The sequence below is a fragment of the Pipra filicauda genome, unplaced genomic scaffold, assembly GCF_003945595.2.
Source record: "Pipra filicauda isolate LSUMZ 115617 unplaced genomic scaffold, ASM394559v2 scaffold2_size9829703_pilon, whole genome shotgun sequence".
NCBI classification, from domain to species: domain Eukaryota; kingdom Metazoa; phylum Chordata; class Aves; order Passeriformes; family Pipridae; genus Pipra; species Pipra filicauda.
The window spans coordinates 2,265,832-2,289,264 of NW_024104421.1; the positions used below are offsets into that span (position 1 = coordinate 2,265,832).

The 23,433-nt window shown below is 39.8% G+C and overlaps 1 protein-coding gene across 15 annotated transcripts in view; it reads left to right on the forward strand.

The window, feature by feature from the left end:
* Nucleotides 1–23,433, forward strand: part of MICAL3 (microtubule associated monooxygenase, calponin and LIM domain containing 3) — a 167,394-nt gene that overhangs the window by 84,925 nt on the left and 59,036 nt on the right. For 14 of the 15 annotated variants that reach the window (XM_039383170.1, XM_039383171.1, XM_039383169.1 and 11 more), the window contains 3 exons: nt 8,408–8,594; nt 11,573–11,661; nt 12,787–12,874. In XM_039383170.1, the coding sequence (XP_039239104.1) occupies nt 8,408–8,594; nt 11,573–11,661; nt 12,787–12,874 (364 nt within the window). Of the gene's footprint in view, nt 1–405; nt 463–4,980; nt 5,089–7,670; nt 7,779–8,407; nt 8,595–11,572; nt 11,662–12,786; nt 12,875–23,433 lie in introns of all 15 variants that reach the window. The other variant, XM_039383181.1, reaches the window with a different exon arrangement.

Genomic DNA, 23,433 nt, shown 5'->3' on the forward strand with positions numbered 1-23,433 from the left:
AGTCAGACAGATGTGTCCTTGTTACTCTCTCTCTTAAAACCTCTACCTCTGCACATCTAATGCATCCATTCTGCCACTTCTTTTAAACTCTTCATTTCCTTCCTTTGAACTAACTTCACGGTATGAGTTATATTGAGTGTCTTTCATTCTTTATTGTACTAATTTCATTACATTATGGTACTATATTGTTGTTTACTGACCTCATATGAATATATACTTAAAAAAAAATTTCTCTACAGGAGCCAACTTGTTATTGCCAGGTTTAGAATATACTTAATAAACTGTTCTGCTGTTGTTACGGCCTCTCTTCTACCTGCTTCATAAAAAAAAAAAATCAGATGAAGTGTGTTTTGATTAGGAGGTTGGTCTGTGATTGTTTTTAAGCTCATAATTTGTTGCCTGCAGAGATTCAGGGAACCTGGTGCCGGCTATCCTGGGGAGCAGAGTCCCAGACAGGAGAGGGTAAAGAGCATGAACAAATGGCATGGACACTGATGACACAAAGCTGTGGTGGATGTGTGCAATGATGACACAAAGCTGTGGTGGATGTGTGCAATACAGAGAGCAAATATACTGGGTAGTGAAACACACTTATCCTAATGCTGCTGTTAACACGCTGGAACTGCTGAGAGTCATTTAGGAGCGATCCTTTCTGTGTGATACCCACGTAAATGCATAACAAGCATTCATCAACAGTGTGCTATATGCTTTTATTTTGCCTTAGATCTAGCACTTGAGCTCTTCTCATTCTCCTTTTCCTCTTACACCTCTTTAGCAAAGTATGCTGTGGCTGGAGCAGAACAAGAAGAGTTATGTTTTGTGCTAATTCATGCGAACGTGGTTGCATTGTTTTCACTGCTTGCTTTCTGGATGGTTAAACAACTGGCATTCCATCTTGCCTCCTACAGGCCAAAGTAAAACGAAAAATGATGAGGCATTATTTAGTATAGAGACTTTGAAGCCTTCTTAACAATGAAATATTCAACAGTCTGTCTGAATGGCTCAGTATTATACAGAAGCATGGGAAAAGAAAAGATGGGCACTCAAAAGGATCGGTTGATTTGAATTCATATTGACAAATTAATTGACATTCCAGTAAAGGCTTTGAGTGAATTAAGTCATAAGTGGTAGCCAGCAATAAAACTATTGCAACTTTCAGAATGTGTTCTAACAAAAGCCTCTTGTGGGCCGAATGTTTTCTGACAGGCAACAGAAAATGAATACGCGTGTCTGCAGCGACACAGAAGCCCACAGCTTTGTAATAGGCCCTAGTTTTATTGAAAATGATCTAGTAGGAAGGAGTAGGTGGAACTGAAAGCAGCTTGAAAGTAGAGAGTATTATTAATGCATCTGAATGGGAAAAATGTTTCTTGTAAACTGGGTGTGAACCCAATTTTCTGTTGTGCATTAGAGGACAATAAACAATACAAAGCAGTACCCTGGCATTCTTGACAGATCAGACCTGAGGTTTCTTAATGCACATGTTTGTAGCTCCTGGTCCATTTGCTTTTGTACTCTACAAACAAATTAGCTGAAGTCTGTGTGATACTGCAAGTGATACTCCTGCTTTATACAGCAGGCCACAAGCCAGGTCATTTTTCCATGTCACCAAGTGCACCACACAACAGTTTAGGAAGGTTGATATGAAAGACCAGAATAGCGGAGGTGTCAAATATTGTGCCTGTGGTGTGTTGACATGGTAGTGGAGTAAGAATAAGTAGGACAGTGAAGTTGCAGAAGTAAAACTGGCAGCTTCTGTGAGTATTTGGTTTTGCTGTTCTTAGCTTCAACCAGCCAGGCTCATTAAAACATCCTCTCTTTGGCATGTAGAGCATTCACTTTGCATATACCACCATCTTTAGGAAATTAATTCATTCTATTCTTTTTGAGAATATATGTGACTCTGTGCGCAAAGTCTGAGAAACAAATAAGTACAGGTTTAGATATTTAAAGGAGATCCTTGAGAATGGAGAACTATGGGGAAATAAACTGACAAATAAGCTCCTCTGTGCATGATAAAGCCACATTTTTAAATTATTTTTTGATGGTAATGCCAGAGAGAGAGGCTACGCGCTTGTTTGGTTTTGGCTGCAGCAGGTCCTAGTGGGAGAGTTGTGAATAACAACTAAATCTACTGTTTTTTCTTGCCCTTGATGGTCAAAATGTAGCACTTCATTAGGGCAGTAGACACTGGGGGAAAAAGTCTTCACATGAGAGCTCCTCTTGCTGTTCTGCATGTGAATGTCATACCTTTTTGGCTGGCATTTTGGTGTCTCTTCCTTTTGGGGCTTTCTTTTGCTGGTTTGTTTACTTCCTCCCTCCTTCCTCGTCTCACAGAGATCTCCTCGTTTATTTTCTGGTGACCAAGTGCCTGAGAATGTTGAGCAAAGGGCATGTCAGCTGGCTGCCCTCCTGGAGTCCAGACGTGCAGTGAGGCATCAGGTGATGACAGCCCTGCCTATCTGGTGTCCTGTGTCAGTGCGGGATTCTGGGTACAGGTGAAATCTGGGGGCACAGAGAAAAATTCACCAAAATACAGTGGCCACTGCTCTACAGTCATGTGGTTAAAATGACAGTCGAGTCTATTTTGTGTAGTGTTTTAATCTGACTTGCCAGTTCTTAGCTGTCTCCTTGCTTGGTGAGGGACAGCGTTTCTGTTCCTCAAAACGCAATATAAAAAATAAAGTAAAAACAGCCTCTAAACTTAAGCATGTAGATGCTGAAAACCAGCTGGGCTCCAGATCAAATCATCTCACAGTGGTCATTTACCAGTCAGCTGCTCACAGATTTACTTTCTTCTGGAAGCAAGAACATTCACATTTTCCAAGCATTATTCCTGGCTCCGAAGTACTACTTTTGTGTCCATGCTTCCTGCATAGTTATTTCCAATGGTAGAGCTGGCAGCTTGTGTGGGTTTCCTTTGATTCCAGTATACTCTTCTGTTTTGTTTTGGTTTTGTGCTTAATTTTCTCTCCAGTGTGTTGTCTTTGGGATATGGGAATGTGCCAGTTTGAGCTGGGGTTCTTTAGTTGCTTCCCCTATTTCTGTTTTCAGTTACCTTCAGCAGCATTTGGCAAACTGCAGAGTACTTTTGGAAAATGCCATCTACAAAAGTGATTTTTTTGTTTTCCGTAACTTATTGTTTTGAATTAACCATCTAAAATCAAGCTGTCTTCATGAGCTGGAGCATAAGTAGTCCCAGAATGTTTGCTGGTAGGCATAACTTTTCCAAGCCATGCTGAAAGGAAATTTATAGCTTCTAGGTCACTTTTCATTGCTGGGGTTTTTTTGGGGTGCCATCTTTACTGATGATTAAAACCAGTGAAGCTGTTCTCTCGGAAGGAACAGTGAACCTTTGGCTAGATTTGTGATTTGGGGACGTAGAACAAGATATGAAAGACTGAATGAGAAGACTGGTTTAAATGTAGTGGCACCTGTTTCCTAATGAGTGACACAATTGAAGATCTTGGGCATGATCCACAATGCTCATGTGCATTTTCTTATGCAGTTGAAATGATGATACAGAAACGAAGATCTAGACCAAAACATCTTGCTCCTGCCTTTTGTGTTGCTCTCTGGCGACTTTAAGCTCCTCTTGAGGGTGTAAAAGATTAACAGCATTGCAAAGCAAAGGTAGAAATTATTTTTGAAATTGTCTGATGTCTGCATTGTGCAGAATTGAAAAGGAGAGAAAATGGAGGGGAGACAGAGAGCACAAAGTAGAGGAAAGCATAAAGTGGGTAGGGCAGAGAGGAAAAAGAGGAAACAGATGTTGGAACACTGCAAGCAATGATGGATTATGGTGTGGAATGTAAGGGAAGAAAACAAGAAAAATAGTTTGGTAAGAGAAAGACAACTTAGGAAAGTAAGACATTTTCCAAGAAGAAATTTGATTAAATGTTGATGATCTTAAGTATGGAAAATTTGTGTATTAACAATTATATTTCTTTAAATTGGTGAAACTGTGAAAGCCAAGCTCTTTTGCATTTTGTCCAGTAAATTTAATCTTGAGGTTAGCCTATCCTAAGTGGCTAGAAGTAGATATTTTCATGGGTCATGCAGTTACATGACATTTATTTTTCCTTTTTATTACTAAAATCATAACTTTCTTTTCAAAGACAGTAAATTGTTTGAAACTTGTGTATTTTTTATTTCCAGACTATAATTTTTAGAAATGTGTGGTTTCTATCAGTACTGCTGTTTGTCTGACACTTTCAGCTTTTGTTTTTTTCCTATTTGTATGATATATTTCTTGTGAGAGGGGCATAATAATCCATAGAGATAATGACAAGGGTATATTGGAAGACCAAATTTTGGGTTCTTCTGTGAAGAACCAGTTTCAGAAGGATGCAGATTCTCAGATTGTGATTTATTCTTTGCCATTTGATAAGCAAGAGCAGCAGATTATTTTATATTGATTCATTCTTTTTTTGTGTGATTTTTCTAATCTGCTTACAGTAAATTTAAGGTTGGAAATTTGCTGCTAATTACAGGAAATGCATACAAGCTAATTTCTTTCTCTTCCACCCCCAGGAGAGTAGGCTTTTGGTTTATATAGTTAAAATATAGAAGAGGTCTCACATGGCCTGAAAGATGATCTTAGTGCCTTGGGCCAGTAATAGAGAACGATGGGAGATACAGAAGAAGCAGAGGAAATTGATTTGGAATCTTTGCCAGTGCCTTAGTTGGTTGGGTTACAGGAGATTGGACATCTGTGGAAGTAGGTAACTGCTTCCAAATGGTCCTAAATAACTTAAAACCTAATAAAAAGCAAATTAAGAATGACTTACTCTGCCTCGCTAGGGAGAAAGTGAAGATGCACTGGATATTTTCCTGCAAGAGTCTTTAAGAAATTGTTCTTGATGGTGGCCAGAAAGGCATGAGTGGTTTGTTTTTTGGTTTTGTTTTTTTTTTTTCATTTTCTCTTCTCTTCCCTCTGTAGCCATGTGTGATTGTTTTGACTTTCATTTTATTTTTTAGCCTGAGACTGAACCGTCTCGCCGATTCTTTGTTGACCAGTGGGAACTCTCCCTTAGCCTCCGCTCTTCCAATCGCCCTTCCTCACCTTCATCCGACTCCCTCCGACAGGTAGCCTTGGCCTGGGCATTGCCAGGTGCATCCAGCTGTGTTTGCTTGCCAAGGACACACCACGAGAGATGGCCAGGCTTGGCAATGCTTCACCTGCAGAACACAATATCTGTGCATAGCCATGCACAAATGAGAACCCACAGGCAGCCTGTGCCCAGCACAGCTTGGTTCTTGTCAGCCATAAAGCAGTTTGAAGCTAAATATGTTTAACATTTGGTGTAAATGAAAAGCTTTTGGTACATCTCACTCTCAAACCAGGTTTTTTTGAGCACTGGTAGTCCTTCTGGCTTTGCAGTAAAGCTTTCTGGTTTTGCTTGCTGCTTTTGTTGAGGTTTTGGGCCGAATGGCAGAATGTGTTTGTGCCTATATGGTTAATGGACAGTGTGAAATAAAAAGTACTTTGGCTTTCCGAAAAATCACGGAGAATTTGAACTAGTTGCAGTTGTCATACATGAACAGCAGGAACTTGACTTGACCTAAGCTGGAGTGGGTTCTTTTCCTGCTCTTGAAAATGCTGCAGAATGTTGTCTATCTTGAAGGCTTTTGACCATGGGAAGAAAGATAAAATGCTTCATTTAAAACCCATAATTAGGCCAGGTGTGATATGTAGGAAAAAAGCAAAATAAATCAGAAACACACAACCCCAAATGAAAAATTCAGCAATTAAATTTCTCACTCCAGATGGTCCAAGGTATTGTGAGTTAATATTAACATATTCACTTTGTAAGCACGGAACCTCATATGTGGTGGTAGAAACTGAAAGATCCTGAAGGATCTGCATTTAAGGTTGAATGAAGGTTTCAGATCAAACCTTGATCAGGAGAAACCTGATTCAGCTAAAAACATTTTTCCCATGGAAATGCTTGATCTATCTTTTAAGAAAAGTTAAAGAGCCTCAAAGGTTTCTAGTCCTTTAGAGGAAAGCAAAAACTCTTGGTCAAATCTACTATGATTGCCAGTTAAAGATCAGTGCTAAGTGAAATTTTAACAAGTGAGCACCATTTTAAATGCAATACTTGACAAGATACAATATTTGTCATAGAAAGGCAACTCTGCATTTTTGTGTGCACACACTGACTGAGGAAAAATATGGAACCTGGAAAATTTTGAAAGACAAATCCTTTGTTATTTCTTGCATATAGAAATACTGCAAGTGCTCTGCATTTTGGAATGGAATCAGTAGACAGGTATAAGTTCTTTCTGGGTAGAAATAAATCCTCAGTGACAAAGAACTTAAAGAATTAGAACTGTAGTGACAGCAGCAGTAGTCTCTGGCTGAGCACTCCATTTTCCAAGTCTTTTTCCCCATAGAAGTACCCATTCTGTGGCAAGATTCAGTTTTTGTGATGCTTCCTGCTGTTCTCATATCTGAACATATGAGGTCTTAAACATTGCTGAAAGGCTAATAACCACACATATTAAACTGGCTATTAGTTGTGGGAAATAACTAGTGTGCTTCAAGCAAGTTGTGCTATACAAGCAAAAGGGGGGTTTGAGATACAACTATAGTCCTTTTATTATGCTTGATATTTTACACTTGCTAGAAGCTGGAGTGTCTCTCTGATCCTGTATTAGCTGAGTCTCCAACTAGAAACGTTTCCTGTTCTGGAAAAGGAAAGTTGCTTGGCGTGCTCCTTGCTGCTCCGGGTCAAATGCGTGGCGTTTGCAGTGTGATTGAGCTAACATGGATGTAACCACATCATTTTCTTAACCGTGTCGTTATTGCCAACGGTTGTGTTTCCTGTGAAAAACACTTCCTCCGCTCCTGCAGTGATTGAACTTGGCTTGCAGACACTCATTTTGTACCCTCTAAGGTAACAGCCAACTTGCCTAGATTCCTCGGAATACTGGAGGGGTTTAGGTATCCAAAGTTACGCAGTCAGTCAGTATCCATGATGGAGAAAAGCCAAGTCGTAAAGCCGTGTTCACAGTTGAACAAGTATGTGTTCCAGATGTATGCAGGTATGGCTTTAATGCATTGGATGAGGCTCTTCCATCTTTTTCCATATACACCTCTGTATTTTTAGCACTGGAAGAATTAATGTTTTTTGAATCACTGTGAGTTCCTTAATTAAGGACTTCTCCCTGCTCTGTGAATGCTCTGTAAATGAATTCTTCCCGGTTGCTGAGCATATAAATACATTTCTGCAATCAGTGTGACATGTCTTCTAAAAGATCTTTGTTTCTGATGCCAATTTTACCTGGAACCTAAAATCTTAACCTATATTTAGCCTCATCTTTTAGGAGTGTCTATTCTCAGGTTTCTGGGTGCAAAATACCCTATAAGTGAAAACAAGACCTGCTCCCTTCATCATCGTAGTATTTCTGGAGCATTTGGACAATTGCAAAATGCAGGTTTCCCTGTCCGTTCTTACAGGTGATCCTGGACTGGACTGGTGATTTCTGATGACACTGGCTTTGCTATTACTACTTGTCACTTCATATTGTCCACTGTCTTGGCATGATTTGACCTCTCTGCACTTTTTCACCACCTAACCTATCATCATTTTAGTTATTTTTTTTAATTTGATTTCTTTTTTCTTTTCCCACTTCACTATTGTTTTATCCAACCCATCTGGTAGAAGTACATAAAGATGTACACAGGCGGAGTGAGCTCATTGGCTGAGCAGATAGCCAATCAGCTTCAAAGGAAAGAGCAACCCAAAACCCTTCTAGACAAGAAGGAACTGGTAAGACCATGTGCCGAAGGTGATGCGTGTTTGTGATTAGATGTCCTGTAGATCTGAAGTATTGTGAATGTCCAGTTGTTACACCACTGATGGAACCTGTTGTAGCTTTGTGAAAGACTTTGTTTCCCTTTTTCCATCCACCCTCACTCTTGTCCTCATTTTCTTTGCCAAATATTTTAATCTAATCTCAGCGTCCAAGGATTGGGCTAAATTAGTTGAGAAACTGTCCGTAATACTTTTGCTTACTTCTACTGCATTCTGGAGGAGATAATGATTTTGATAATGTAGGTCTAAGAATTGCTGGTTTGAAGGTTTTTCTAATGGTTTTGGCTTTCCATCATACATGCCTCCTAAAGTGATTTATTTCAAGGTCATCATTAATAGTACCGGTGTCCACTCATCCACCCAGAGCTTATTTTACTCCTGATTATATGTAGGCATGGAATCCTAGGACCCTTTTTCCTGGACGATAAGGTTAGTTTTTGGTGTCCTGGTTAAAACTGTGAATTATGTCCAAGAACTGCAGCATCTAGGTGCTCCTGTATCCACGTAAATGAAGAGAAGATGGGACGGTGTGATCTCAGTGAGGCCGGACACAGGTGGATTTAACCATCCCTGTTTCTGTCTAGGGCTCGCTCAAAAAGGAGTTCCCCCAAAACCTGGGAGGCAGCGACGTCTGTTACTTCTGCCGCAAGCGGGTCTATGTGATGGAGAGGCTCAGTGCTGAGGGCAAGTTCTTCCACCGCAGCTGCTTCAAGTGCGAGTACTGTGCGACCACCCTGCGCTTGTCGTCCTACGCCTACGACATCGAAGATGGTAAGAGAAGTTGCCTTTCTGCCAGAGAGTTCTCTTACCTGTCCTGGATCATCTGTTGAGTGATTGCAGCTCTTTTTTTTTTTTTTTTTTTTTGCTTAAAAAATTATTGGGTGAGTTAGGGAAGAGAGTAACTCTTCCTGCTGTTCACCATCTCTCCAACTGTTGAAGCTTTATGGATTTCCTGTGGCCAGGTCATGCTGACAGCAAAATAACTGAGCTCGTAGGAATTAATTGAACTTTAATAACAGCTGCTAGAATGCAGAGAATCAAATAGTAGCTGGAGGCTTTGAAAGGGTTTGGAGGCTGAGTTTGAAAGCTAGACTCTTTACTCTCATTTGACAGTTTTTAAATAAAACCCCTTAGTGTTTAATACCACTTAAGAGAAAATAACCAAGTTTGAGAGAAATGTAGTCAGCTTGTTCTTCTTGAAGACATCACAACTCTCCAACTCAGTGTGTTTATTTTAGATGTACTAAAATAGGAACTTTATAATCAGGGACTACGATAATAGATCATTACCAACTAAGTTCTGTTTATATAGCAAAAAGTGGAGCATCAAGGTTGCACAGAGGTGAGGCAGTGTTACAGAGAGAGTGGTGTTGAAGTAGTTACTGAAGATTCAGTAATGATTCATTTTCTATATCTGATAGACTAAGGAGGAAGGAATATGATTGCAAAACTTGCTGATGACTCAGTTAATAGCATCTAACGTGAAGAATTAAGAGAAGCTTCAGATATACTCTACAGGTCTGAGAATCCAGATAATGTGGCAGCAGATGAAACTCAATTTATCAAGAGTGTGCATATTGAAAGTAATAATTTGAAAGCACCCATCACTTGAGAAATGTAATCTCCTTCTAAGAGTAGCGATATGTTGCAATCTTTGCTTGGGCAGTGATTGATTAAAATGTGACATTTCTGAAGAAAATATACCAGAAAGTATGTCAGATAAATGTTGATTTACATCAGCGGGTATGTCTTTGTTTTCTTCCACAGCTGCCTATCTTTAATCCTATCTCAATAGGAAAGTATGTGCAAAATGTTGTAAAACCATGTGACAGGTTAGGTGCAAAGGATTCTGCTTGGAACATGATGGTATAGAAAACAGAGGTAACAGGAAAAAAAGTTTGTACCGGTAATTTTCCCTGCTCATTGGCAAACATGAAGATAAATTATAAACCGATATGCCACAGGATGAAACTCCAAAATATTTTACTGCAAGTGGAAGTGTTATCAAATGGATAGGTATCTACTGCATGTAACTAGGAAGAATCTTTTTACATATACTGGGTGGAGTAATGGCCATGGAAACACTACCTAGGCTTAAGGGGCAAAAAGAACCAGAGTTATATGTTCATGATGCATTGTATAATGACTTTAAGTAGTGGACTTGCTTGGTTGTGAAAAGTTGAGGAAACTTAGAATCATCGAACCAGACTCCCAGTAAGGAATAGAAAACCCTTTATTTCTCGTTCAGAAGGTCAGCAGACTTGGCAGGCGAGTTTAAAGGGGCCAATGGTCATTTTGAAACCAGCACATAGAAGTAACATCTTTGCCAGTTGGGAAAAAGCATTTTTTTGAGCACTGCTGTTATTTTGGGCATTCACAAGTAACTGAAAACCTGACTGTATGTTAAACAGTAACAGCCTGGGCTCCTTTGTCAGCTGTATGGGCTGAAACAGTTTTTACCACCAGGTTTAGTGATTCCCTCTGCAAGCAAGCTTGTGTATGCAGTTATGGCCAGATAGTTCTCAGTGAAGCAAACACAGAGCTTGGGAGTTTCACCACACTGATAGCATTGATTCTGAAATGATATTCCATGCCTAACAGTTGTGTGTGTGTATGAAGAGGATATGACCAAACAGAAATATGTGGTATCTCGTCTAATCTCATCATTGTGAAAATTCAGCTTATATTTCAGTCTGAGTTTTCTTTGGGAGGAAAAAAAAAACAACAAAGCTATACACACATTGTTGCTGTTCATGTAGCTGTTGGGAGTGATAAGCATTCTGCAGTGTTCTGCAGTCAGTGTCTGGTTGAAGGCTTCAAAGTCTGGGAATTTTTATCTAAGAGCTTTTCTGCTGTTGCTCATTTCAGACAGTCTTGGAGTGGTCTTTGGAAAGTGGAAATATTAAGAAATGCTTATTTAAGTAAAGACTTCAGTAGATAATGTTTGTCACTTTTCCACCATAAAACAAAGAACTGTGCGAATACTAGCCTAGAGAAAGAGATAGAGGTCAAAATATATGTTGGGAATGCATTAGCAAAGCTCTAGGAATGGGATAGCAATAGGGGATGCTATGGGCTGCATATACCAAGCATGATACGCTGGCAAAGGTACAGTGGAAGATAATTACATGGCATCCATTTGCTGCTATTATTTGTATTATGGTGTTACTAGTGCTGCTTTGTCTTCCTGACAGTGCTCAGATACCAGTGAAAAACCTATCTAGACTTCTGGGGTGTTATTAAACCTCTAGTATCACAAAAGGTCTTATTTTTGAAAATGAAACATTGTTTGATTGTCCTTTCTACGAGTAGACACTGTGCACTTTGAGGGATGGTTCTTTGGGAGTTAACACTGTCCTCACCCACTTTCCTCTGCTGGTTGTATTCATTCTTGCTTTTTCCAAAAGTGCTTCTGCCAGCTTTTCATGTGATGATTTCTTTGTTCCTCACACACTGCCGCATTGTTAGCATGTGATACCACACAAGCCTCACAGCTTTGCTTTGGTGTTTGATAGGATTTTAAACTAAATGGCTGTCAGGCACCCAATGGAAAGGAGGCTAGTTATGAGGGGGAGAGAGGAGGGCTGGAGTTAAAAACTTCAGATAGTGTTTGCCTCCCCTGTGCAGTGAAGAAACTGGAGGGAGCAACAGGAATGGCAGCGGAAAATAAGTTGCAGTGAGATGGGCATTTATATTGTGCTAAACTCCTGTGTTCTCATTGCTGACCATCATTTGTGTTTTATCTGCAGGTAAATTCTACTGTAAGCCTCACTACTGTTACCGGCTCTCTGGTTATGCTCAAAGAAAGAGGCCAGCAGTGGGTCCTCTGTCAGGAAAGGTAACTCATTATTTTCATTTAACGTGTCGTGGTAATAGATTTTGATTCTTAACATTGAGAAAGTACATATGATGTTTTGGTGGGGTTTTTTTAAGTAGAAAAATTCAGAGTGCGTTTAGTTGCTTTTTTATATCATGAAAGCTTGCAGTTCTACAAATATTATTAAAAGCACTTCCTCTACTTACTACTTCTTTTTTCATGGTATTTATTATGAAATTCTGTACTATCCCATTCGAAACAGAATTTTTGATTTGTTTTCTTATCAGCTGAAGTTCTTACTCAGTCCCTGCAGAGACTATATGAATAGTGTTACCAGTTCTAGTTTTGCTTTGTTTCTCCATGGTTTTTCTTAAGATGAAACAAATTGTTTGCTTTTCCTTAGAAACATAAAGTTTTACCCCACTTGCATAAACTATGAAGATCACTTACCTTCATTTCTGAAGGTTTTCTGTGTGTTAATGGGAACCTGTGTGAAAAGAAGGGATATCCCTTTTCCTATGCTATCATAGTGGAAGCATTTGTGCTTTAAATATGGGATGAAGACACACTGTGTATTACAGAAAAGTCTCTCAGCTTTTGTCATTGCAATCCAAGGCACTTAATTTTTCTCCTCAAAACCCTTTTCAGTATTTTTACACTGAGCAAGCTGCATGGTGGTCTCTTAACAAGTTCCGTTTAGCTTGTATGCTGCAAACTGACCTTCTCCCTTAGATTATATTTTCCTTCATAGTAGTACTGGTGCCTGTCTTTCTGCCTGTTTCTCAGTTTTTATTAGTACAAACTGAAGCCTTACTCCTCCTTTACGGAAGGATAATGGAGCCATCCCAACGTATGTGCCGTACCTCCTGCCAAAAATAAAGACTAAAAACGGTACTTGTTTTATTTCCCAGAAGAGCAGACTTCAGAGATCTTACTGCTTTGCCTTTCTTGGATATCCAGCTTGTTTTTTAGAGCTTTAATAAAGCCATAAACTGAGAAGGAACATACTTGGTTCAGACCTTGCCTTGTGCGATGGTTACGTGGGGTGTCACAACTGCGAGCGGGACGCTCTCCTAGTTCAGCATGTTCAGTACATGTGAAGTTTTCAATTCTAACATGAATTTAACTTCCCCCACGTTCTTCCAGGACAACAAGGGACCTCTGCAGGACGCCATGGCGAGTGATGGAAACGGACGGGCAAACACCACCCCCGCCTCAGCAGAGAGGGCCCCAGGTAGCTCCGCTTCCTTCTTTAGCAGGGTGGTGCAGTACTCACTCGGCCTCTTGGGCAGAGTTAGGCTGGCAAGCCAGCGCCTGCAGAGCACAGTCTCCTCCATTGGGCACCAGGTAGCCCAGAACCCTCTGGACTCCTTTTTCATGTGTCAGCTGATGGCTTTTGGGGTTCCCTTTCTCTATGTCCAGTCAGAAGTTCTCGTGCAGATCCTAGGGGAATTCTGTGGGCAGCCTGCTGACCAGTAAGAATTGACGTGACCCAGTTCTGAGCTGTGTAACTCGTGTGGTTTTTTTGCGGTGCCATGTGAATTTTGTGTGTTACGTGAAAAATCTCAGTATATTATTTTGCACTGTGGCTTTGGGGCCTCGATGTTCTCAGTCCTTGCAAGGGCATTATTCAAAAGAATTCCAGGAAAACACAGATGCTCAGTTGAGAGTCTCCTCTGAGTGGGCCCAGATAAAATCCCTGTAATGTATGCAGCAAAATGTTAGTGAAGTTAAAAGTTTTTCTGAAGCACTGGAATAGATCACAAACTGGATTTCTGTGTTTGCCTGAATTCTGGGTGTGGTTTCTTGTTCTCCCAAGCTTCTCTTCATTAATCTGGTACTTGAATGGGAAAGATCCCATTATCTCTGGATTGTGTCTCCTTTGGAATTCTGGGTGTCTGACAGCTAATGGGATTGGATTCCTTAAACCCCTTGAATTTCATGGTGCGGGCAGGTCATGGTGCTCTTCCCTCACTGCCAGTGTCTGTGCTGCTCCCGGCCGTGGCTTTGGAAACGGGGTGGTGAATGCGTGTGTCTTACTGTGAAGTAGTTTTGCCTTTTAACTTGAAATTCTAATTCCTTCTAACATGAGAGAAGTGTCTGTGCTACAAATGCTCGTTTGCCCAGCCCCGAAGTGCTCGTTTAGTGATGTCAGAAAAAGGAAGAGATTTGATTTCCAGTATTTGTTCCAGAACACTATGGATAAACTAAATCTGCTGCTTTTAGGAGAGAACATACTTACAGCAATACTTTGAGAAAAGAATGTTTTCATAGTGCCAATTGGGAAAAGACCTTAACAACCCAGAGGCAAATAAAAATCATATTTTTCTTTGTCTTTATATATTATTCTTACAAGTGTTTCTAAGATTGTAACTGAATGCAATCTGGGAGAAATTTATTCCTAGTGTGTGTAGTTGATTCTTGAAGTATAGTTACTTTCAAGGTTTCCTCTTCTGTGTGTGTGGAGTTTCCATATGGCAAAAGTGAGAAAAGGGAAAAGGTAGAGAAGAATGCCATTTGCGAAATTAAAAGGTGTGTTAACTACAGCATTTTTTTGTACAACTGGATAGACTTCAAATTGTTTTCTCTGAAAGTGAAGAGATTTTTTTTTTTAAGCTGGAACATATTCTTTAAGATGAATGGAAAAAATATTTATTGGTGCGCAGGGAGTCTGATGTGAGAATAAGGTGGTTTAGGGAGTGAAGCTACTGGTGGTGAGAATTGGAAGGAGGAGATTTTAGTTACATGTATAATTAGTTTATCAAAGCAACTGCTGGCAGAAAGTCTCCTTCTTCTGATTTAGTCCTTCCAACTGATCAAATTTAGTTACTTTTACAAAGGAATATTCAGTATGTAGCACCTAAGTGATCACTAAGTAGAGCAAACAATAGACCATAGTTCGCAATAAACTTATATAAATGAGATGTAAATCAGCCCTAAGTCAGATACTCCCATCTCTCCTTATGTAGCAGTGGCACAATCCTGTAGCAGCACTGTAGTACTTCCAGGGGAATAAGATGGAAAAGACACCATTTTGTCAAACAGCAAAACTTGAAATCTAGGGCTCCTCCTATTTGCTTTCTGCTTTTTTAAAGCAGTGTATAGCTAGCATAATGTTTAGAGCTTTTGGACCTTGTATAGCTTTGCCTCTTGCAGTGCCCAAAGTGCATTAGGACACACTCAGCTTAGCTGGGTCATCTTTCAGGTAGCCTATCGTGGTGCATTCTTGTGTGTGCATGACAGAAGTACATTTAGTGGTAGGAAAAGTGAGCAGTGCCTCTGCTGTGCTAAAGAAATGCCAATAGTGGCTGAGATTTTGTTTAATTCATGCAGTAGGTTTTAAGTATATCTTGAAACTACTGACCTAACAGTGGTTAAGAAGCAGGAGGAAGCTGAATGCAATATACTTTAAAAACAAGTCACCGTGTTATTAAAGGCAGGCGTAACAGTTATGTCCTGTAGGTACCTACCTTTAGCTCCTGTTCTTGCTGGGTATGTAGGTCAAGAAACCTGTGATATGTTTACAGTTATGTATGGTTTGAAAAAACAAAACAAACCCTTTTGAATTACCAAGCTTGCTAATACAGTGGAAGAACAGGACATTATTCCTGAATAATCAAAAGGAGCCTATAAGATTATATCTTAGTGTAACTCCTGAATTTGAACTATTTGTGTGTATGATTTCTTGCAATTTAGTAAATTGTTTGTTTTGAGAGGCTACAGACATTCTACTTTCACTGTAGAGTAGGCAAATACCTCGAGCAAAAACCTGTCTGAGATGGAGACGGAGGCAGAGCTCTGTTTCCAAGGCTCCACTTCACCTGTCTGGTAGACTCATCCAGTACAGGTCATATATCTGAAAATGTTTTGCCTCCTTTAAGGCAAGTGCCACCAAATGGAATTTGGCAATAACAATTTCGAACCCTGAGGTCTGAACCAATCCTCAGTAGTGAGGTAGATCTTGATGTGGAGAGTGACTTGCCTCTAAAAGCATTAAGTAAAAGAAGAAAAACACGTAACGTGAACTGCTTTGATATTTGCTGGAGATGATAGCTTAGAAGGCAAAAGGAAGGCATACAGCAGTAACATCAATTATAGAATATGCAAGGCAAAAAACCAGCCATTTTTAACTCTTATACTTCTGAATTAAATTCAGCCCTGAGTTAGCAACAGTGATTGTTTCAGTGAGCTTTATGGTAACTCATGCAAGGCCTGCTTTTTAGTTGTCATGGAATCCCAGACGGATATAAATTGCATGAGTTCTTTCCCTACACTCACTGCCTCCTTTGCTTTGCCACCAAATCTGGCCTCCTTTTTAGGTGGCTTAATGCTTAAAATATATTCAGCCACAAATTAGCATTCAGCAGGTTTGGTCAGATGAGGTGAGATTGGTCAAAATTGGTCACAACAAGCCCTTTCTTGTGGTGTGTTACTAACCTGATTGGCATGTATTAACTTTGCTAAGGATGTCAGTCCCTCACTGTGGGTGGCATTTGTTGTGTTTTGTCTGTCCCTTGTTCTGTAATGGAGATAGTTGCAGGGCACAATCTGTGATGAGCAGGTTGAGGTTTGTTTAGCAGTCAACCAGAATCACCCTTTTTGTGAAGGCTTTGTCTGGTTTGCCAGAGAGCCTGTGTGGCTTCTGGTGTGGTGATTCCAAGGGATGTTCCCAGGGAGGTTATGGTCAAACTGGCTCTTACCCCTTCAGTCTGGGAAGTGGCAACAAGCTTTTGAGCAATGGATGCCATTCTCTCTGGGAAAGGGAAGTTGGGGAAGGCTGTTACTGTGCTTTTGGTCCTGCTGAACTGTGGCATGCTTGATGTAGATTCTGTAACTTTCTCTGTACCCTGTCTGCCTGTTTCTCTCTATCTTCTGCATTTGCCTTTGTGCCAAAACTGCTGCTATTGCCAAGAGGAAAAAAAAAAAACAAACCAACAAACAACTTTTTGCTTTTCAACTGTCTCTCCCTTTGATAATCTGTAACTGCTGTGTCTTGGAGTTTTTTTTAATATTATTTACAGTACTTTATATGGTTTTTATGTGCTTTTAATGCAAATGCTGTTCTGTTTGTTCTAAAGGTCTGTAAGAACATGTTTCTGAACTTTCAGCTCTTTCTTGACAGATGGACTTGGAACAGTCTTTACCCCTATCAGCTTTATGATGTGCTCCTTGGGGTGACTTTAGCCAGTGATGTTTTATCATAAGATGTTTCCCATTTCAAACTCATGTTCTCAAAGCAGTGCATTTCTGTCCCTGTCAGCAATAGGAAGTTCATAAAGGAAACACTTCAAAATGTACAGCAATATAAGGCAAGTCATGAGTTCTTTGCCGTAGTTACTTGACCTGTGAAAGATTTAAGAAGCTAAATATAAGCCATAGAATGCAAATCTGAAAAGTGCAGTACAAAGTAGAGGTACTAGGCCTTCTGCTTTAACATCACACAACTATGGATGTGATATAGGTATGCAGTCTGAAAAGTGGGTGTGCCTTAAGTGTTTTCAGGGAGAAATATTCAGAGCAAAGCCCTTCACTGTAGACTCTTAAAGTAATCTGTTGTATAGAGCAAGCAATATATAGAAGAAGTTCTGTTGCCAACTTGGAGAGCTAGAAAAGAATGACTGCTTCCTCTAAATGGCATGTCACTTGAGGTAAATTATGGGAGCCACATTTACAAAAGTGCAAAAGGAGTCTTTATGACTGCATCCAATATTATTTGCACACAATTCTATTTTTACATCTAATGAAATACAAATATATTTTGTATGTATTCCTGTTTAGAAATAAGTTTTGTTCATAAACATTGCCTCTATTGTCCAGAATCATCGCCTCTTTACAGTTCTGCTTACGTTAAACATGTCTTACTCATGAAAATGATTTAGCTGGAAGCAATACTGTTTGCTGTGCAAACAAACATCTTCATGCAATCCTCTCCTTGGCCACTTCATTATTATTCACATTTGGGGTTTGTTCTTGTTTTAATTTGGTCTGGTTTAAACATTAAATTACAGAAGATAGCAGCAAACTAGTTCTGTGACATTACATTCTGTTTGTGGGGCCTTCAATTTAAACCACTGAACATTTACAAGCACATCCATTACAAACCCTTCCACCTCCTGGAAAAAAAAAAAAAAGAAAAAGGAAAAAAGAAATACATTCATATTTCAGGATGCACCACCAAACTGGGAGGAAAGATATTTCCTCTACTAGTGTGCCTTGGGTGTTGTCTGTTCTGTTTGGAGGAGCCATGGTGGTGTGTTTTGCAGGACATGGCACGTGATACTGAACCCTTTTATGGGGTATCATACAACTGCCAAGAGATCTGATGGAAGATTTATTTCTCTCTGGAACATTTAAAATATAAACTTAAAACCAGGCCCTCTATTTTTGGAAGCTGAGGAGAGAGTGTGTGGGTTGCTCAATTAGAACCAAGGTTCAGTACCCAGTGAATTGTTGCTCAATAACAAACCAGGAATCTCTGTTAGGATAAATGCTTGACTGTTCCCAGTCCATCATGTTCCTTTTCAGTGTTCTTATCAGGATTTGGGTGGCTTTGGCATAAAGGAAAGGAAAATACTAAAGGACCAGCAATTTGAAGCCCAGAAAATTTGGAAAGGAAAAGGCACGATGGAAAGGTTATTTGTTTTTAAGAGTGGGGTATGCAGCTGATCTGATAGAATTTCACTGAAAAATCCTGAAAAACGTTTTGGGGACTGAGAAGGATATATACAAAATAGCAATGTGCTGAGTTTGTGCTCATGGCTGCATCCTGCTAAGAACACACTTTCTTGGGAGTAACTGGGCTCCCAATTCCACCTCTCTCTCTCTCTCTAGCTTTCAGACCTGTAGACTTGTGCCACTGGAATATTTGTTGTATGTGTATATTCTGAAGGGTGATATGAATTTTTCTGGGCACTTTCAGAGATTTGTTGAATGTTTTTGTGTCTTAGAAAAATAGTACTAAGTTGGTGTGAAGGAGTTGGATTTTTTTTTTAATTGCAGAATTAAAATGTCTTTTTTTGGAAAGTGTAATCTGAGTAATGACCATTTGAGATTGTTTCCCTCAGAGAAAAGGAGGGAGTGTGCATAAAATAAGCTTGATGACAGATAAGTTCAAGTGAGATAATTAGTGCTCAGAAAGGCTTCATGTCTCCATTGAAGTCCCTTTGAAGATTTTGATTTATGCAGTTGTTTTCAACCTGTTTTTGTTTTGGGTGTGTGTGTCTCTTTGAATTATGTAACACGTGGTTTTCCTGTTGCTGTGAAATTGAGATATTTTTTGTTCAACTGTGTGAAATGTTCAAGGGAATAAATTCCAAACAAACTTCAGGTTTCTGAGTTTTTCTTTGTCCTCCCCCCTCTCCCTCCACTGGTTCCAGGTGAGGGATGCTGCAGGGGATACAGAGTTGGGGGAAAGTGGAATGAATAGATCTAGCAAGCTTAAATATAAGACATCTGGGGAGCTCCATGGCACGTGCTGTCTGTCACTGCCAAGTGCTACTCTTCAGGCTTTTTCTGTATGTGTTTTATTGTTGTTTTTTTTTTTAATTTTGCTGTTATGTTGTGGTTTGCTCGGAGTTCAGGGCACACACTGCACAGCCATCATGACATGTTGCTGTAGAAAACCTGCTAAGGACCCCTGTGCTAAGTATCCTACTGCTTTGGCAAAGCTGACCTTGGATAGATGTGCTCTCAGTGTTGCAGCTTGGCAGATTTTGGTTTATTTGGGAGGTGGTTTTGTGTGCCTTGCTGCAGGCCAGAGGTCCTTGTCACACTGTAAGCAAGGCAGTGATAGCCATGGGTGTGCCTGAGTCAACGCTCAGGAACAGGGAGACACAGTGTGACAGGTGAGGCTCTTGTCAGGGGTTGGTTTCTCCTCTTGGTACAGCATCTGCTGCGATGGTGGGATGTTTTGGTGTGATGGAAAGGCAGAAAATGAGTAAATACGGAGCCTCGTAGCCAAATCCTCTGTCTCACGTTCTAGCTGGACTGTTGTCTTTTCTCAGGAGAGCTGTACGTGAGGAGGTGACCTCCATTCCTCAAGACCATTAAGAGACTATTGTGTGATGTTCTCACCATGACAAACAGAGCTGGATCATAGTTTTGAGCTGTGTTTTCCTGTTCTCAAAAATACATTGGATTAGTCTACATTAGGGACTCATTCTGTGTCTTGCATGCTTCTCATACTTTGTACTGCACCTTTGGCAATGAAAAGCTTGTAATAGGAGATGACTTTGGAGAGTCTAATTATGAACAATGTTTGGCTGGAGCAGTTACACTTAAATGGTTGTTCACAAAACTACAACCACAAACCGGTTCTGTTATATATAAAATTTCCTTCTTTGGAGGAAGGTAATTGCTTTATGCCTTTGAAATTACCTTTAATTTTCCTTTACTGTGATTAGCAGTGCCAGTTTTGAGGCTAAAATAGGCCTTCAGTTCTGAGAAGGAGCCATCATCATTCAGCATAAAACTCCGTGTGCTGGTGCGTGAACTAGAAATGTCATTTTGTGATACACCACTAGAACAGCTTCCACTCTTCTGTGTCGGGAAAGCTGTTAACAGCTACATATACACTCTTAAGAAATCAAATGTTTGCTTCGTGAATTAAGAAGAGGAGGAAAATAAAAAGTATGAAGGGAGGTGCATTTCCAGAGCTCTTCCCCATCCGAGTTGAAATCAGAGTTCCTTGCTGTACCAGTAGAGGAAACATTGTTTTCAGATGGAGAAACAAAGTATATGTGTGATGGGAGAGACACTTCTCAGCTCATTTTCTTCTGTTTCTGTGGCCGTGGTTCTCCTCTAGTCTCCTGGCTTCTGGTGTTCTCTCACTAATGTCTGTGAAAAGAGTTGAACTCTGTATCCTGCCCCACTGGTTAGGAGAGGGATGCTGCCTTGGAAACTCCTTCCATGGCCCTGACACTCAAAAATTGCTTTTTGTAAAGGCATCCTAGTTTTATTTGTGAAACAAACCTGAACCTTTTTCTAACAGTCTTCCCCGTTGACTGTCACTGTTCTTTCTTTCTCCCATTCCAAGATTTACCTTAAAATGATTTACTCTAGAGGAAACCTTATTCTGTAAATAAAGTCCCAAGTAACACTATGTCAAATTTCACTCCTTTCAACCTTTGCTGGCAAATAAAATGACCTGAAAACGAGAAAGAAAGGTAGATGATTTGGGCTGGGCCATGTTCTTGCTGACTTTATGTGCTTCTTTGCCTGTAGCTCTGTAAAGAGAACACATGGATTTTTCTGAATATGCTATCCTGGGATCTTGAATTACATGGATTTGTCCTTTCATTGCATCTGTCACTTCTGAGGGTCTCTAATATTATTTGAAATTTGTAGAGCTTGGTGAATAGATTAAATATGTCTTTATCACACAGAAAGAGGTATCATACTTTTTTTGCACCTAACGTTCTCACTTAACATCCTCAAAAAATTATCCACAGAAAATCTTAGGTGGCCATCAGCTAATATCCAACAATTTATTCCAGAACTGAAAGTGAAGGACTGAAATTCACTATGAAGGAGTAATATATTAAAGACAGTTTTTAAAAACAAGGTTTAATTAGTGTATCAATCACTTTAAAACTCTGAGATACTGAACCATTCACAAATGCACGAGAGTCTGTTGGCAATGTGGATATTTTGTTTCCTCAAAAACCATGACTTACACTGAAGATGGACCGAATTAGCTTTTACAGGGATTTGAAAACTTCATAATATGAAGTGAGATTTTGGGACTACTAAGGTGTTTTCCACCATGCATCCCAAAACAACTTGCTTCATCAGATATAGTTTGGTAACAGGTTTTCCAAGAAACATGTTGCCATGGACTGTTTCCTTTGCAACACCCATCAGTAGGGTAGTGTAGAACACCTCCTGTGTACAAGTGGTTTTATATTTCAGACATATTACCCCTCTTCATCTGATATGGCAGAATTGTAGCTGCTTCACACAGATCTCTTCCTCTAATGCTCTTTAACAGTCATGAAAAAGTGTAAGGTACTTTTAAAATAATGAAATGAGCAAATAAATGTCTGTTCACTTCTATGCAAATTAAACCAAGGCAGTTTTAGTTTTACCACCTGCTTGTGATCAGCAGCATAATATATTAAGGTGTGCAATTGCTAATGCATCTTAAAATGCAAGAAGTAAGGGGAGAAAACCAACCAACCAAAACAAAAGGAAAAACCAAGCCAACCAAACAAAACCAACAGCCAAAACTAACAAAACAAAAAGCCACAAAACCAAAACAAATAGAAATAATCTCAGGGGAAGGAATAGATAATCCAGAGTCAATGTCAAAGCTGTTCTCCTGCTTCTATGAAGTGTATTTATGGAAGAAGGTGGAGTAGTGGTTGCAGAGCTGATCCTGGCGATGTAGAGTTTAGCTTAGGCTTTCCAAACAAAACTGGGCAGATGCTCTTTAAGGATGAGATGGCACTTCTGTGCTCTGCTTAGTTGCTTACATCTTCTCTCAAAAATGTATGTTTAGTCTGACATTTCTTATGTTTGCTGTCATCCCAGAAGGCTGTGCTTGCTTTTTTAGGAAAATTTCATAACTGTCCTTTCTGCTGTTGTAGAAGTTTTATGTGATGGCTTGCGGGCAGAAGTGTTTAAAAATAGGAATTTTTTACCCAAGAGATGTTTCAAATACTTTTAGGCTTGGGTAACTCTGTGATTTAAAACATCAGAACTGATGTGTAAATTATTTTTAATCAGTAATGAGTCTTTTGGAAGCTTTCTTTCTGGAAGTGTGTGAGATTTTATAAATATAATTTGCTCTGTATCTGTACAAGAATTTTCTTAGTTTCAGGAAGAATTCCCACAAAGCTATGTAGCTCTGGATCGCTTGGAAGATTCAGTTGTTACAGAAGAGTATGTGGGATAAATGTAGATAATAGACAAGTATGTGACAGAATGAGAGAGCAGATGTTGAAGCTTTTTGGAGTATGTGGGCCTTTTTCTTAGGGCAAGTATTCCCCAGTATATTTTCCTGTAACTGCCAGCCCAGCATTTCAGCCTGTTCCATTTTCAACACTTCATAATCTTGACACAAATGATAGAAATTAAGTAAGGACGTGGTTGGTATCTAAATATATTCTGAGATCTAGTAATTATGGAAATCTGTTGTACATTGCCACAGAAGAGACCCTGGTTGTTAACTCAGTAGTTGAAAGAAGATAGCTATTCACAAGTGGTATTTTGAATCTGATCACAGTTCGAACAGGAAACTGAAAATATTACATTCTGCATTTTTATTATATGTTATAAAATTTTCAAATCCAGATTTGTTGTTCTTTAATGATCAAAATATCATCCGTGATCCAAGGTGGAACTGTAAGTACCAGTTTCTTTAAAAGGTAAGCAATATTTGCATTGAAAGATTCATAGAATGAGTCGTAGAACAGTTTGGGTTGGAAGGGACCTTAAAATTCATCCAGTTTCAACCCTTTGCCATGGGTAGGAACACCAACAGCTCTGCACAGCTCAGTGTTGTTGGCAAACGTGCTGAGGGTTTGTCACCAGGTCGGTGACAAAGATGTTAAGCAGCGGCAGCCCCCAAGGAACAACACTCATCACTGCTCTCCACTTGGACACAGAGCTGTTGGCCACAACTCCTGAGTGCAACCTTTCAGCCGTTTACTTATTCACCAGTTGGACCATCTGTCAAATCCGTGTCTGGCCAGTTTAGAGACAAGGATGTCGTGCAGGACAGTGTCACACGCTTTGCACAAGCCCTGGTAGGTGACATCAGTTGCTCTTGCCTTACCCACCAACTCCATAATC